The sequence below is a fragment of the Apaloderma vittatum genome, unplaced genomic scaffold, assembly GCF_000703405.1.
Source record: "Apaloderma vittatum isolate BGI_N311 unplaced genomic scaffold, ASM70340v1 scaffold536, whole genome shotgun sequence".
Taxonomy (NCBI): domain Eukaryota; kingdom Metazoa; phylum Chordata; class Aves; order Trogoniformes; family Trogonidae; genus Apaloderma; species Apaloderma vittatum.
In genome coordinates this window covers 73,308-91,058 of record NW_009723233.1, presented here as the reverse complement: position 1 = coordinate 91,058, position 17,751 = coordinate 73,308, and the positions used below count along the sequence as shown (strand labels likewise).

At 41.7% G+C, this 17,751-nt stretch overlaps 1 protein-coding gene across 1 annotated transcript in view; it reads left to right on the top strand.

Moving 5' to 3' along the window:
• The first annotated feature begins 8,292 nt into the window (after positions 1-8,292).
• The window catches only part of EPB41L3 (erythrocyte membrane protein band 4.1-like 3), a 67,543-nt gene continuing 58,084 nt past the window's right edge, over positions 8,293-17,751 (top strand). Inside the window, exons 1-2 of the mRNA XM_009872024.1 lie at positions 8,293-8,487; positions 14,056-14,253. Of these exons, the coding sequence (XP_009870326.1) occupies positions 8,293-8,487; positions 14,056-14,253 (393 nt within the window). The remainder of the gene's footprint in view (positions 8,488-14,055; positions 14,254-17,751) is intronic.

The window sequence follows — 17,751 nt, the reverse complement described above, 5'->3', positions numbered from 1 at the left end:
TACGAAAAAGTCATGCAGGGCTGTTTAAAAAGCCTTTCTAAAGATAAGCTTTTTCATCTGTACTGCTTTCTTTTTATCAGCTGGGACAAATGCCCTGTCAGAGAGAACGAGAGAGACATTACACTAGTTTGACATGACCTTTTGATGCATTCATGCTGACTCTTTGTTTGGGTGTTTTGGTTTTTTTTCTTATTATATTTACAGGATTAGAAATCCTTTAGCAGTGTACTCCAGTAACTTCTCTGGTATTACCATGTACATTGTAATTTCTGGCTTTTCCCTTGGTGCTTTCCTTTGGAAGATCGGGTGCTATGCTGACTCTTTCACCTTTCTTTCAGGCCTTAACCTGGCCTCTCTGGCATCTGCAAGGCAGTGGCAAATAGTTTGGAGATGATAGATGGTAGTTCCCCGAGCGCTGTAGGGACATTTCCTGTGGTTCCTGCTGTCTGGAAACCACCTGGTTTACTGATGTGTTTGTTCTGTTCCTCCTTCACTCTGTCCAGCCTGTGCTTGCACATCCTGCACGTCAGGTGAAAAACGCCACAAGTATCTGGTCCCAGATAGCTTCTGTGAAATAAGACACTGAATAATTCATCCTTTCCTGTGTTCAGTAACAGGCCTGGTTTTCCTTCTAATGTATTTATAGACTCTCTTATTGTTTGCTGCATCTCTTGCTGATTGTAAGTCACTTTGCGTCCTAGTCTTCATTTCTACTTTTATGTTGATATTGGACTTTTATGTTCATTCCTGAATCATGTGTCCTTGGTTCTGCTTTTGTGCTTTTGTGCTTTTGGTTTTTTCATGTATTCCACTCCCCGTCATTTAAAACCTCCCAATGCTCCCTGTCCCCACCTTTTCTAGGTGCAGGATCATCTCTACAGCTGTAGATACTCAGCTGTATTTTCTCTTGGTAGTGGTGCAAGAGAGTGCCTGGGGTAGGGAGTTTTGGGTCCTTATGGGTAATTCAAGTCTGCTCTTGCCTTTTTGTCCCCTCTGAAGGGTGTGTCTGTTGGTTTCAAGGTATCTCCTCCATCACCTTCAGATTACACAACTCCTTCCCTCATATGTTGCCTCCATTTTTCCTTCCTTCATCTTTATCAAGAAGCTTTAAAGAGATACGTGTAGTGCATCTTCCTAGAAGGTAAAATAAATATTTTAGCTCATACTGTGTTGCAACGTTTTCAGCCAGCCTTTTTGAATTATTTTATTAACACCTCCCTGAAGTCTCTCTCTTGTACCTATGCTTTGGCCCACAGCTTGTGCCACCACATCTGTTAAGTCCTTTAACCTGGAGCATGCTCTGCGGGCAGGATTGCAGCTCGTCCTGATGCTTAGCACCTGTTTCCATGATTTTCCTCTTGCATCTCTTGTTATTACTTTTTTTTACTTTCTTTTTGTCTTTTTACCATGTGCTGACTCCTGTGCGTTTGTGTTATATTTTTAAGGTGCGGTGCTAAACTCTCAGTCCAGCTGGCATGTTTGTGAGTTAGTGTCAGGGTTGCACTTGCTGGACTGGAGCCTCACAGCTGTGTTAGACAGATGGGTGGTGCCCACTGGTACCCAAAGGAGGGGTGCTGCTTCCCCCTCCCCGTGCTGGGAGAGGTTCAGCCCTCCTAGGTGGGCCACGTGGACCCCCAAAATTACACCAGGGCTGGCACCAGAGAGGTGACAGGAGTGTGCAGTTGGGGCAGGGGGCATCCAATTTTGCCCATTTTGAGGTTGTCTGCCAGAGAAACCATAGCAGCAAGGAGATACCTCTTTTGTAAGACCTCTCATTGATGCTGGTCCTGGAGGATGGTGACAGGTAAAGGAAGAGCCGGTCTTAACTCCCAGTGAGGTGTGGCAGAGGTCCCACCTCGCCCCTCTCCCAAGAACCCTGTGCCAGGCTCTTGTGGCTTTGGTGTCTCTTGCACCTGAGGGCATATAACTCACCCAAATTAGAGAGGATCATTCTAAAAACGTTGTTTTCCTATTAGGAACCCAATGGAATGAAGTGAGCTGAGACTTCAGGCAGTTTGATGAAAACAGTTTATATTTCAAGCTTAGAAGTTGGCATTCTGGCGTGTATTCTTTTCTTGAAACATATATTGACATTTCTGTTACCACTTATAGCAGCAATATTGCTCTCCATATGCTCTTCTCATCAGCAGCTCATCATTATTGGATAAATATGTGTCTTGTTATGCAGAACATTATTTTTGAACTATGGAATCATTATTTTGTTGCGTAACTTCTAAATTTGGACCTTTGCAATGATTTACCACAATCTTCAGAAATTATTGTAATTAAAGGAGAACTTTCTACAGAGAGAATTCATTAGATCAAAGGAGCATTTAAATGTAAATCATTAATCTGTGTATTACAGGAAATAGCCACTATGTATAGTTCATTTAATTATACTTGGTTCAATTTTGTTTTGTCTTTACATCACAATTTGTTAGGAATTAGTTTGCAATTTCTTCTGTAATGTGATTTCTGTTTGCTTAATATAGTAGATATTTTCACTAGCCTGTATTTATATATAAATAAAGGTTTATTCATGACCGCTGCGTTAATTAAAATGCAGTCAATTAGCTGTGCATTTTGTTTCTCAGTTAGATGCAGCATGGAAGGTTTGTGTTCTGAGGACAGAAGGCAAAGAGTCCAATACCTTGTTGAATGTATGAATATGTACAGTAGATTGTGACTGTCACTTGCTGGAGGGGACCAGGTGACATAGCCTCGGCTTTGCCTCCTCAAAGCATTTTTAAAAGAGGACAGCATGATCTTAGTGCCCTTTTAGAAAAAAGAAAGTGATGCACTTAAGTCCATAGCAAGCAGTTGGTAATGGAAATGGATATCTCTTAAGGTGCAGTATGTTGGTAGCTGTAGGTGACAAGGACTAGGTGTGTCGGAAGGTTTTAGGATGTCGGCTTTTTGTGAAAGTGGTTGGCAGGTTTTGCAATCCATGTTTAATTTTGCTTTGTATAATGTAAGGGTATGAGGAGATTTCTTTTCTGTGATTTGATCTAATAAAAATTATTTTAAGATGCTAGATATTTTTTTGAAGTTGTGTTTTAATACCTTGGTGTAGTATATTAATGTTTATCTTCCCTTAATTATTATTCTGCAGCACTTGCAAACACATTTTAAACCTTTACACTGCTGAAAGTACATACATTTTTAGCCTGATTTTTAAGTAGCAGATTAAAATAAGCCAGTTCTTGGCTTTTCTTTTTTTTTTTTTTTTTAGTCAAAAGACTTGATTTTCATTCTGGTTCAATTTTATAGCCAAATTGACTTTAGCCGTAGACTATCTAGTATTAGCAGCATCTGTGTTCCATTTGGACTCAACTAATCTTTGGAATCTTTGAATGCTGGGTTGTAAGCCAGAATTTAGCTATCCAAGAGCACATCTGGATTGCATAGTATTACCTCATTTGTATAAGGTAGCGCTCTTAGTTTCTTTTCGTTAGTTTGTTTTCTGTTTGCTGAAAAGGGGAATTTGATATGGGGTTTATGCTGGCAACAGAAAATGTTCAAAGAACTTCGGTGATTTCTTCCTGTGCTGAAATTCACATTAGAAGTCATGATTTTGTTGCATAGCCAGGTATAGTAAATAAACTAATAAAGAATAAGAAATTCTTGGCCCATTACATGTGTTTGACAAATCTGTAGGCACTACCAGCTATTTTGTCAGGTTTGCTGCGTACAAACAAAGGTAGAGTAATATTTATGTCAAATAAAGATTATTATTATTTCTTCCGATACTTCCAACTGCCTCCTCCTAGGAGGATTGCTGTGCCGCTTATAAAAAATTAAATGCTTTCAAAGTTTGTTGGGATAAGCAGCTGTTTGCTGAGGAAGGCAAAACAACCTGTTGATTTGCACTGAGAATGATGTTTTCTGTCTTGTAATGTAGGTATTTTCAACCTACACTATATGGAATGAGGTAAATCTTAACATTACAATCATCTAAGGAGTTTGTAAGAAATTGGATTCAAAATGTGTTTGCTCTGCTTCTATTTAGGTCTGTAAGATAACAGTGTGAAATCAATAGTATTTTGTTCTCAGTATTTGTTGTTAAACATTTTAGCATGTGTAGGAAAGTAAGACATTTGGAAATGGGTAACCTTGGGTTAATTAAATCCATCTGCTGCCTGACTAATGACAGGAGTACTGAATCCAGGGAATTGCTTATGCTGAAAGATTTGATAATGTACAAAACCTTTTCTAACAATGGACTCATAGAGCAAGCAAAGACTCAGGTGTTAAGTAGAGAGAAAACCAGTCCCAGAGAGTAACTCAGAGTATTGTAAGGCTCTGCTTCATGAGGGAGTGTCCCTAAGGTAAAGAACCACATTTGTTGTTCCTTGAGATGCAAGATGATAACTGGCAAGAAAAATAAAACTTGATTTTGTCTCATGCTACATGAAGTTTTGTTTTATGGCACTTATTTAAATGGTTGTATTTCCATGCTCACAAACAGCCTGGATGCAAATGTTCATTAGGAAAGAAGCTATGTAGGGTGCGAAAATGAGCAGTGACAGCAGCTGAAGGAAGACAGACTTGATTCGGCAATCTGATACTATATCACAGAATTGTCGAAGTTAGAAGGGACTTCTAGAGATCACCTAGTCCAACCTCCTTTTTCCTAGAGCACATCACACAGGACTGCATCCAGACAGATTTTGAAAGTCTCCAAAGAAAGAGACTCCCTGGGCAGCCTGTGAGTCCAGTGCTTTGTTACCCTCACAGTAAAGAAGTTTCTCCTCCTATTTAGATGAAATTTCCTGTGTTCCAGCTTGTGCCCATTGTCCTTGTCCTGTTGCTGGGAACAGCTGAGAAGAGTCTGACTCCATCCTCCCCGCGCCCAGCCTTTAGGTATTTATAGACATTGATAAGGTCTCCTCTAAGTCTTCTCTTCTCCAGAATAAATAGTCCCAGCCGTCTCAACTTTTCATTGTAAGAGAGAGGCTCCAGTCACCCAGTCATCTTCGTTGCCCTCTGCTGGACTTTCTCCAGGAGTTCCCTGTCTTTCTTGAACTGGAAAACCCAGAAGTGCACACAGTACTCCAGATGTAGCCTCACCAGGGCAGAACAGAGGGGAAGTATGAACTCCCTTGACCTACTGGCCACACTCTTCTTAATGCAGCCCAGGGTACTGTTGACCTTATAGGGCACGTTGCTGTCTCATGGTTAACGTACTGTCTACCAGGACTCTGAGATCTTCTCATCAGGGCTGCTTTCCAGCAGGTCTACCACTAACCTATATCAGTGCATGAGGTTGTTCCTCCCCAGGTGCAGGACCCTACATTTGCCCTTGTTGAACCTCATTAGGTTCATCTCTGCCCAACTCTGCAGCCTATCCAGGTAACAGTGGATGGCAGCACAGCTCTCTGGTGTGTGAGCCACTCCTCCCAGTTTTGTGTCATCAGCAAACTTACTGAGCATACATTCTGCCCCTCGTCTAGATCATTGAGGAATTTGTTGAACAAGACCAGATGCAGCACTGACCCCCTGGGGAACACCACTGGTTAGAGGCCTCCAACTTGACCCTCCACCTATGATCACGACCCTCTGAAATTTGTCACTCAGCCAATTTTTGATCCACCTCACTGTCCACTCATCCAACCCACACTTTCTGAGTTTCCTAATGAGGATGGTATAGGAGACAGTGTCAAAAGCCTTACTAAAGTCAAGGTAGATCACATCCAATGTTCTTCCCTCATCTAATAAGTCAGTTATGCTGTCATAGGAAGCTAACAGCTTGATCAAGCATAATTTCCCCTTGGTGAATCCATGTTGACCTCTCCCAATAACTTTCTTTTCTTTCATGTGTTTTGAGATGACATCTAGAATGATTTGTTACATCACCTTTCTGGGGATGAAGGCGAGAGTAACTAGTCTGTAGTTTCCTGGGTTATATAGATTAATGCCTCAAGATACTTGGGGTGACTTTCCAAACAGCAAGCTTGATAGTTGCTTCCTATTTACACTACTCTAACTCATATCAAGAGCAGGGGAAAAAGACTTGGTACTGCAGCTTCATGCATTACACTTGGTGTTGGTCATCTGTACTGTTTGGTGTTGTTTGATCAATGCTTTTTGAAGCTGTAAGTTAGGTTTTTTGTTACTTCCTGTTTCATAGTTTCTGGAAGAGAAAATACATAGTTTGATTTTATTGAATTATTTGATGAATTTGCATTTTGTATCTTCATATACTGGCTCGAAATATGATTTGAGAGTGAGGAGAAAAATTGGAAGTTTGTGGGGACCCGGGTGGTTTTAAATCAGGGCAACCATAATAACATCAGATGAAGAATATAGTTTATTCCATGTTGTTCTGACAGATGGGCAGAACAAGACTCTTGAGAGATTAACATTGTTCTGTATTTTAATTTTTAAAACATACCAAAAAAAGTAGCTTAATAGAATTGAAAATGGAGGATGATTTCGTTTGATCTACATCGGAGAAACTTGTTCAGACTTTCTTTGTAGCGAGTCGGGCGAAGTCGTGCTAGTATATGATTTATCTCAGCTTAAAGCAGGCAGCTAAAATAGGTCAGATGAATCGCTCTCGGAAACGACTGGTTTTCTCCTCTGCGTTTAAAGTGACCATCTCAGATATGGACATCTGAAGTTTGGTTAGATGAATGCTTTTCAAAAGACGTGAGTTAATTATTGCCTTTTTAGATGCTAAAAAGGTATTTCTGATAAAACTGCCAATTTGAGCATAGAAATTTATGTTGTGTTCCTAAAAAAAGCGTACCACACGTTAGTACCTTGAAAACGTGGCCTGAGGCATACATCTGCCATGTATGCTTTCTAGATCTGCTTCTCTCTTGTGCTGTTTTGGCACACAGGAGGTAGGAACCTGCACACCCACCCTCACATGCAGTGCAAAAGCTGAGTACAGGCTGAAAGCTGGACGCTTGCTTGCTCTGCAGAGACATGTTTTCACTGGAGAACTTAGCCTCAAAAGTGCAAAATACATAAATGAGTTTGAAAATAGTAATTGGCCTCATTCAGGACATTTTCAAGCGTTGTAGCTTATTGAACATTTAAAAAAAAAAGCCTGTACTTTTTTTCATGCTCTTTAATAAACTTGCTTTTACTAGTAAACATTGTAGTGTATGTTAAGGGTTCATAGTGACTTCCTAGCAGATGAATTAGCAGATGTATACTCTGTGGAACTGCTTATAATTACATAGTAGCTATGGTTACCAGGTTGAAGTAATCATGGCCTGATGATAAATAGAAATAGATTGCAGTAGACTGGTTTGTTTTCGTGTTGCTTAAAAGTGAAATGCTCAAGGATAAGATCATGAGAACGGAGAATGTATGAGTAACAAGCATAAAAGCACACTCACTTTGCTGAATTGGCACAGGGTCTGCTTTTTAAAATCCTTGTTTTGATACAAATTCGCAGTATTTTTTTAAAGGTTGGGTTTGCTTGAGAATTGAGTGCCAACCACATGTTTGTAACAAAATGATTTAATTGAAATAGTTAAGATTTTGAATGAATGTTGCTAATATTTTCATTTTTATTTAGTATTGGACAAACTTAAGCTCAAACATAGATTTCTCACATTCAGGGAAAGTCATATTCACTTTATTTTAAATCTGACACTTAGAATAGCTTAATGGAAGTACTTTTCTCTTGGATGCTCCAGCCCTTAGAAATGGCAGAAAGGTGGGTGAATTCAAGTAGATAGGACAGAACTGGGCTTAAGGACAGTTTTATATTGACAGTGATATTGGTGGGCCCACTTCAGATGTTTCTAGTTTATACCTTGCCTCAAAGCATCAAAAGTACTAGAGTCCATTTCCAAAAAGGAGTGCAGGTGTTGAGGGGTTCAAGTACTGTCCATTTCAATGCCAAGGACAAAAGATTCAGTGTTTACAAAAGCTTCCACATGGTTTAGAATCCCAAACTGCATTGAATTATATTGGATATAGGGCCCTCAGTCACATGAGCTTTCCTCAGTCTCCTTTTATGAATTGTGAACTGCGTAGAACTGTATTTAACTTGAAGGTACGTCCTGTGAAGTCTGTATATTATAATGTAGAGTACGGTTTTATGGCAGTGTACTCTTCCTCAGAGTACTGATGCATTTAGACCTGGTCTTCCCTAGGCTAGGGCTCCTTGTTGGGCCAGTGTTACAGCCACTTTCATTTTAAAGGCTGTGCATATTCAGACTAAAACTTTGTGCCTGATGCTTCTCCAGTTTGTGAGCCTATCTTACAGCTGCACGGCTGTGGGATGGTACTCAGTGGGTCTGCTCACCTTGTTTTGCAGAATAACCAACCATGACTACAGAATCGGGATCGGACTCCGAGTCCAAGGATAAAGAGCAGGATCAGCAGGAGAGCCCTGCGCAGCAAGGGGCAGCGGAGACCCAGCCGCAGGACCAGCAGCAGCAGCAGCTGAGCGACGAGCATCAAAACGCACTCGAGCAGTTCTCGGCCGTGGCAGCCCACAGCACTCCGGTGAAAAAGGAGCAGGTAAGGGAGCCCGTGCACACATGCTCGCTGCACTCAACCAGCTGCGTGCCCACTCGTTGCTCCTGGGAAATAACAAGGCGGACGTGTTAGGAGTGGAAGTCTATATTTGCATACATGTGGAAGGCTGTTTGGTGTGATGCTGTGTGGATCTTTACTGGTTGGTCTTTTATTTTAAGAAAATAATAGTTCTCATGCAGAATGTTTTGAAATTCAGCTCAAGTCTTTCTACCTCCAGTGTGTAAACATAAAGGCAGCCTTACTAAATAAGCAGGAAACATCTTCAATCTTACGTTTGCATTTTTTACGAAGCTGAAAATGTTTTCATTTTTATTTTGAGACCTGACGAAAACTGATTTCATGCTTGCTTGTCTGATGTGTGAGGCATGAAGAATCTGCGGTCCCTTAAGCTTCTTCTAGTTCTGAAATGACTGTATTATAATTACTTTAACTTTTCATGTAATAGGTTTCAGAAGAGCTATCACATGCTTTTCCATTTGGGTCATTGTTGCACTTATTAAATTCACGGAAGCTGCTTTCTGTTTCCCGTTAATAATTTCCAGTCAATAGGATTAATAGGCATTATTCTTCATGGGTAAGTGACACACAATTAATGAGGTACCTGCAAATTGCTTCCCTTAGCTCTATGAGGTTATGATCCCCATCTGATCGCATTCACCTCTGAAGGGTGGAATAAGTCAGTCTAACTCCTCCTCTCCTCTATGCTTTAAAAAATCCATATTATTTGAAGTGGCATCCTGTTATTTTACGCAGTTGGGAGACAGTGCTGGTGAGGTCAGCAAATGAAAGGTGTTGCTTAAAATCAGTGCAAGCTGTTTGGGGCTGGCTGTGGTCTTGGGTTTTCAGCTTTTGTCCACAGAGCTGCGGAAAAAAATGGGGATTTCGGATAGAAAGTATTTTTGTTTCTCCTTCATTTAGGAATGCACTCTGTGAATACTAGGGACAGCAAATATTCCTGGGATCAAACTAAAAGAGGTGTGTTATCTCTGATTCTTACTGTCTCAAGAGGTACACCATAGCAGGGCAGGATTTGTGGTGTTTATTGCTATTGAAGATCAACTGTTGCAAGAACTACTTATAAATTTTGATTGCTAACCATTCTTACCATTGATAACCCATGATCAGCCTCACTCCATGCTCACCAAAGACCTCTCTGCTCTTGCTCCCATATCCGCTGACTGTGTGTTGAGATAATTTTGGCTTCTGAAGTTGATCAGAAATTGCACATAGTTGTTTTGCAGGAAAGAAGCAGGGCTATTGTCCAAAAGAGAAAGGAAAGATGCTGCACAAACTGGTCATTAATTTAAAGTGCATTTCATAGAATCATAGAATCATTAAGGTTAATAAAGACCTCTTAAGATCATTTAGTCCAGCCATCAACCCCATACTACCATGACCTCTAAACTACATCCTGAAGTGCCATGTCTACACATTTTTTGAACACTTCCAGGGATGGCAACTCCACCGCTTCCCTGGGCAACCTGTTCCACTGCCTCACCACTCTTCCAGTAAAGAAATTTTTCCCAATATCCAACCTTAACTTTCCCTGGTGCAACTTGAGCCCATTTCCTCTTGTCCTGTCACTAGGAACTTGGGAGAAGAGACTGATCCCCAACTCACTACAACCTCCTATCAGTAATTGTAGAGAGTGATAAGGTCTCCCCTCAGCCTTCTCTTCTCCAGATTAAACATTGCAGCTCCCTCAGCTGCTCCTCATACAACAGATTCTCTAGACCCCTCACCAGCTTAGTTGATCTAATTCTATCAGGCCTAGGCATAAGTATTGTTAATTTCGTTCTTCTAGACATCTTCAGTAATCTTTCTGCCCCAAGTTTCTTTTCATCTTAAAAAAAAAACAAAACAAAACAAACCCCAAAGTAACCACAAAAAAATAAACCCCAACCTTTAGGCACCAAACTGTCCCTCTGTGCTCAGAGAGATGTGAGTTTGAAGACCTGAGATGCATTCGTGTGCTGTGTGATCCTTTCCATTCCCAAAAATTGCCTGTGTGCAGGCCCCGATGGAAGAACTAGGTCAGTGAAGGGATGTGCAAGACCTTCCCATTGGAATTACCAGTCTGAATCCGAAAGTCCTTGTTGTAAGCTGACTGCCAAATCCAGCTACAGTGATGTGCCCAATATATTTTGTAATGGCTTAACTGACTGTATCATAGGAAAGAAGCACTTAAATGCATCGCTGAGAGAGACTTGTTGGTAACGGTTTCATTAAAAAACCTAAAAACTGAAGGACTGGTGGGTATTATTCTCTCTTACCATGTGCAGTCACAGTGAGGAAGTTGATGGGTTTTTCTATTGCTTGTATGAGGGAACCTTAGGAAGAAAAATTTAAGATACCGATCTCTGACAGGGACTTTTTTTTGTCATTCTAAAAATAAATTAAGAACATTTTAGTGAAGACAAAGAGGTTACATCATGATGAGATTAGCAGTTACTACAGAAATGAGTCCTTTCTATCAGATATAATAATGCAATCTTACTATCTTCCTGTCTCATTTAAAATGAGCAAGAATGCATCATATGGGTTGAACACTGACATTTCTGAGCAACTACCATCAGTAGATGGGATTCATGTGCTCTGCAAGCTTGGTAATATCACTTCATACCCTAGTGAGAAGCTGTAAAGCATCAAAGATCGTTACTGCTGAATCCTGTGACACCCAAGTCTGGCTTTGAGAGGGGGGTCCAGCTTCAGAATGGGTTGAACAGACTGTGTCATAGTAAGGTATGGTAATACAGATAGAGGTGAGGCAGCTTTTGTTTGGAAACTACAGACCCTGGAGCAACTTGTGCTGCACTGGAATTGAGTCCATGACACTGAAAATACTGCAGAAATACAGCACAGAGGTATCTCAGGGACAAATTCAGGAGAAAATGCAACTATGCTTGCAGACTTCAAAAAATTCATTGAGTACGTGGGTTTTTCACTGGCCTTTTTTTTTTTCCTAGATACCGGGATGTCATCTTTCTTTAGGAAGAAGGGGTTTAATACAGTCTGAAAGTACCTCAGTGCCTGAACATGTCAGCATAGTTTGGGGGATCTTCTCTAATAGTTCTTGGCATGTTTTGTTCTCCAAACGAGAGAAAATCCTTCGTATGATCTTAACCTAGATGCATTCCCCTGATCTTAAGGTAGATGGGAACCTTAACAAAAAAAATAACCACACTGCCATTTAAAAAGAAAAATTATAAATAAGCAAAATTCTGCTGTAGTCTTGAGTTGCCAAGTATCTTCTTGTAAGGAAGAATAATCACAGATCCATAAGGATTCATGCAATTTATTTGTAGGCTGAAGATGCTCCTGGAATTTAAATGACTGCTGGGTGCCCTCATTCGTGTGGGCTTTTGTCTCAAGCAGCTTTCATTTTCTTTAAAAAGATTAATTCCATGCATCTGGGGTGTTTTTGTTGGTTGTTTTTTGTTGAGGCCATGTGTTAGCTCTCACACGTGAAATCTAATGGGCCGCTGGCAATGACAGTATATTTCTGCCACTTTTACCACCTACACATGTGCACCTTCCCTGGCAGATTTCTTTGACAAAATGCACAGAAATCATGAGAGAGACCCTCTGCCCATCAGCTGCAGCACAGCACTTCACCAAAGCCCTGGGAGGAGACATCCTTAGTCTTGGGTTTGCTCTCGGTGAAGTAGCTTGGATCTACTTGCCAGCTGGCCGTGGTTGTGGTAGAGGGGTAGCTGGCCTCAAGCCTTACTGCGAGCCTGGGGGGACTGTGCCCCTTCATCACAGCCGCTCGGGACATTAAAGACTTGGCAAACAGCTAATTGGCTGACATGCGCTGTGCCTTCCATCTCCCGCCAGCCTTCAACGTGTGTGAGGACCTTGACTTCCAGACACAGAGCTGGTGTCTAAGTGCTGGAAGGACAAAGTCTGTCAGTCCTGGAGCTGAATGGGGAATTGCTGGCTGGCACTGAGCTGCTCTTGGGGAAGAGGATCCATGGCACAGGGCATGAGATGGATTTTGAAGGCAGCTTTTGTGTTGCTTTTTTATCTTTCTAGTTCTACTTTCTTCCAGGGAAGCTCCGGAGACCTTTGCTGTGTCCTCGCTCACAGGGAAAGGAGGAGCACAAGTCTTCCCTCTTTGCAGCTTGCTGGGCCTTTGGTAGGAGCTGGCACAGTTGGTAGCAGAGCCGATTCCAAATTCTTCTTTCCACCATTCACCCGAAGGCAGAGAGGGGAAGCTTATGGCCTATTTCTATGAAATCTCTTAGGGGAGATTCCCTGTGATTTAGCGGTACACTGTTGTTGCTGGTTGTACGATGCAAGGTTGTTCTGGTCTCAGAGCAGATTAAAGCCTTTGGATGGATTTGCTCCATTCTCATGAGGGTTTATCATATACAGTAAATGGAAGCAGACTTGGAGGATTAATTTACAATATATTTCCAGCAATCCTTGTGACTTAGTAAACTGAAATCACTCAGAGCCAGAAAAATTTTCTTCCTACAGATAACAGAAAGATGTTTATTTTAATTTAATTTAATTTTATTTTATTTTATTGTTTTCTTAGATATTACTGTATTAAGTATTACAAAATGTTGAGATTTGGTTTGGAGACTATCAGAGGTATAACTAAGGAGAAAGGTAGTGACTGTAGCACAGTGCTGTTTCTAGGAAAGGTGAAATGCTGGAGAGCTGTTCTAGCTTTCATCTCGTGCAGTGGAGAGGACCACAGGTTGTGGTGCATCACAGTAACTCTTTAAATGGTCTGACCCTCAGATGAACCCAAGCAAAAGTAACCACAGTTGTTTTTTCTTGCCCCTTTTCCCTGCTGTATATTTGTCTTTGTCACCTACTTCTCGCCAGCCTGAGGGACTTACCGCGCATCTGCAGAGAGCAAAATTCAGCCTCTCATGCTGTACTTATCATTGATTAGCCAGACAGCTGCACGCAGAAGTTGTTTGGTCCTTCGCTTCCATCCTGTTTGCTTAACCCTTGGCTTGGGCGCCTGGGGACCCTTTTGCTCTCCCAAGCATGGCAGCATCCCCCTGCGAATTCCCACTGTCATGTGGAGATCCACGCCCTCATTCAGGGGACTGCTTTCTCACTGACACCAAAATAAGTGCAAACCTGATGGTCTTTTCCTGTTCTTTGTGACACCACTGAAGCATCATACAATTTAATAGGTACAGGACTTAATAAAAGTAATATTAACAAACCGTGGGAATATCTGTTCACAGCATTTGCCAATTATTTAGCATTTCCAACAGACCAGAAAACACGAAGTCCAAGGAGGATTTTGTACCTGTGACAAAGTAGAAGCCTAAAGTATTTTCATGCATGCTGCTTCTTTATAGATATTCTGTACCTTCTGGAGGGTGAAGGGAGAGCTGGGAGGAATATGGGCAATATGGGAAATTTTTCAGTGGGTGAAGGAGACTCTGTCTTGCATCATGGGCTTTCTTGTAAAGGCCCCACACTATGCTTATTTAAATAATTGAGTACAGGGTGCATAGTGTATTCCATGATTTGAATGGTTTCTCTCATTTCAGAAAGTATCTTTCCTTCTCTTTATAGGCCACAGATAAAGAGCAGGAGCTTGCTGCTGCAAGTGCAAGACAGCTGGAATACCAGCAGCTGGAAGAAGACAAACTCTCTCAAAAATCGTCATCTAGCAAACTTTCCAAGTCTCCTCTAAAGATTGTCAAGAAACCAAAAAATATGCAGTGCAAAGTGACGCTCCTGGATGGCTCAGAATATGCGTGTGAAGTAGAGGTAAACTACTTTTTGTCTTACTTTTTTCATCCTGTCCGAAGAACAATAGTTGAAATTAGATTCCTGATTTAAGCAAAAGAACGAATTGCCTAATATTTTGCCAATGCCAAGCACAGAGATGCTTCCTTTGTTTTTTCAAAGTTTGAAGACATTGCACAGATATGAGCTGGGTGAGGGAGCATGAGCAGTGGCTGGAACAGCCAGAGACTTTGGATTAATTTTATGTCAGCACATGTCACAGCAGAAGCAGAAAATGAATTATGGGTGCCAAAGCCCATAAACAAAGAAGTATGTGATCCCATCAGGCTTCTCTTTTCCTTGGTACACTGCTGAGCTGGGACTCACATTGAGTCACTGTCCAAACAGTAATTCTGTCCATGGTGAGATTAGCGGGGGCATGAGAGACACCCAGGGGAGGTGAGGGAAATGTCAGGAGCAAATTGCAGTGAGATTGCTGGGTTTTATGTGCTTTCTCCACGATGTCTGTGAATCGTAACTGTGTCTGAACATTACTGGAAGAAAGTTGCTGGTATTTTTCTATAAGGAAACCTGTTGCCTACTGGAACCTTGCCAGGAGCCTGCTTTTGGGAGGGATAGTCCTTGCTGCACTGTCACTTAGGAACTGGACTGTGCTTGTGGGCAGACCCATGCTAAGAAGATGCCTTGCCTTCAACTCCAGAAAGCCATGGAGAAGCAAAGCATGAGCAAATTCAGCATCTCAGAGTAGACCCATTTCTCCCTTCAGCCTTTCCATCCGTGTGGTCTTTGGGCAGTGGACCAGCCTGTCCTGAGCCTGCTTTAGATCAGGAGGCCACAAGCAGCAGCTGGAAGGGGAAGGATGTGTGTTGGAGGGCTTGCAAAGCCAGCGCCTCTTCAGGCAACCCCAAGGTGTGGCAAAGAAGAAAAGCCACCTGGGAAGGACAGAAGAATATAAAGGTAGAGATGGAATAGTCTGCAGGCTTGAAAGGGGAGCCTGCAGAAACATGAAGAAGGAGAGAGAGTGGAGGAAAGAAGTGTCTGACTGGGAGCCAAGTCCTGATGTCTTCACAATCAAATTGTGCTCAGCCCTTGTATCCTCCAGCTGCCCCTGTTTTAAGCACTGTGGAGAGTGGCAGGTGAAGAGAAACTTTATGGGTTTTATTTAATCAGGGCTTTACAGTTTGGACCAGATTTTTCTGTGCTAAGACAGGAACTGTGATTTCATAGAATCATAGAATCAGAGAACAATTCAGGTTGGAAAAGACCCTTGGGATCATCGAGTCCAACCATTAACCCTACGCTACAAGTTCACCCCTAAACCATATCACCCAACACCACATCTAAGCGACACTTAAACGCATCCAGGGATGGCGACTCAACCACCTCCCTAGACAGTCTATTCCAGTGCCTAGCGAGTCTATTCAAGTTTCTGCCCACTCTCTCCGTGAAGAATTGCTACCTAATGTCCAGCCTAAAGTTGCCCTGTTGCGACTTGAAACCCTTCCCCCGGTTCTGTCCCTAATTACCTGTGAGAAGAGACCAGCACCAACCTCTCTACAATGTCCTTTCAAGTAATTGTAGAGCATGATGAGATCCCCCCTCAGCCTCCTCTTCGTCAAACTGAACAGACCCAGCTCCCTCAATCGCTCCTCGTAAGGTCTGTTCTCCAGGCCCTTCACCAGCTTTGTTGCCCTCCTCTGCACTCGCTCCAACACCTCGATATCTCTCCTATACTGAGGTGCCCAAAACTGAACACAATACTCAAGGTGCGGCCTCACCAGTGCTGAGTACAGAGGGACAATCACCTCCCTTCTTCTGCTGGTCACAAAATTTCTAATACAAGCCAGGATGCCATTGGCCTTCTTGGCCACCTGGGCACACTGCTGGCTCATATTCAGTCGGCTGTCAATTAGAACACCCAGGTCCTTTTCCACCGTACAGCCTTCCAGCCACCCTTCCCCAAGCCTGTAGCGTTGCATGGGGTTGCCGTGACCAAAATGCAGGACCCTACACTTGGCTCTATTGAATTTCATACAGTTGGCCTGGGCCCATTGACCCAGTCGGTCCAGGTCCCTCTGTAGAGCCTTTTTCGTTACTCTTAAAGCAACTTAACAGTCATGCTGTCGAGAATCTTTTAATTTCTCTTGCCAAGTCCTTTAGCAATAACTGTCTGGCCACATACTTTGTAACTATTAAATTGTCATTTCTTGACCTGTGGTCCCAGTTTTTTTGTCTGTCAAGAATAGCATGCGAACCATTAAGCTAGAAGAATGACTAATACTGGCTTTGATAGAAAGTCAAAATTGTTTCAGCTTTTGCCATGTGGTTATAAAATGTGAGTCACTTTTTGGAATACAGTCAAGCAAATTTTACCAAATGGGATTTCTATGGAAATCTTGTCTAGCAAGCCGAGCTTTATGAGAATATAAGATGGAGCAGAAGAGGAGATTTGTTAGGTTAGACTTCTTCTTATACAAAAAGTGCTGTGAATAATACTTTCTTTCAGGAAGTTTCACTTTTTTGCTAAACTGGACTTTGTTGAAGTGTCAAATGCTAGCATATAGAAGCCATTGTATTTTATTGCTTGTCAGATTTCTCTGCTTTGCAAGTTCTTAGTAGCTCTTGAATAATGTCCAGTATAAATTTGGTATGCATTTTTTCTACTGAACACTGCTCAAATACTTTGAAGTCATATTGACTGTCATCAGTAATCAGTTTATCTGCTTCTAAGATGATTAGACTTCCTAGTCATACTGTAATATTGATGAGAATAGAGCTCCTAAAAGGATGAATCCTCAAATGGCAAAGCTATGATGATGAGCAGACCATTGAGTGCATTGACACAGAAATTATTTAGGAGACATAAATATTTCAGAGAGCAATTTAGAAGGCACAGATATTTTAAGGAAAAAGTGCAGCTGGAGGGACACATACATTTACATGACTTAAATGGATGGTCTAGACTTTGCATCATTCCTAGGTGGTATTGTCAGGATATCATGTGTATTAAGGATTCAACTGTAGGTACCTCTCTGCCACAGCCCACTCCAGCCCTTGGGAACACTTGATACCCAGGGGAGTCCACTTGCTATTTGCATAAAGTTCAGCTACAGAAAAAGGGTGTTTTGTCCAGCCAAGAGAAGTGATGTGACTTTCACTGTGTTTTTTCTCCTGGGGAGAAAAATTATATACAAATGGAGTTAGTAGGGCAGGGAGACTTTAAGAGTCTGTCCCAGAAGAAATGTCAAGGAATCACATAGGAGGCCAAGGTAAAGTTCTCCTACAGTAATTTTGGGTAATAACAATGTTGTGTGGCTGTTTCGTAGAAACTCGTTGCTGCATAGTGAGAAATAATCTGTCGCATTTCAGAAAAATGGTATCGGAAGGATCACCTACAAGTGAACTTACTGCATCTGTTTAAACTGTAGGGAGAAATACATATATATACATATATATATGTGTGTATATATATATGTGTGTGTGTGTATATATATATATACACACACACACATAAATATA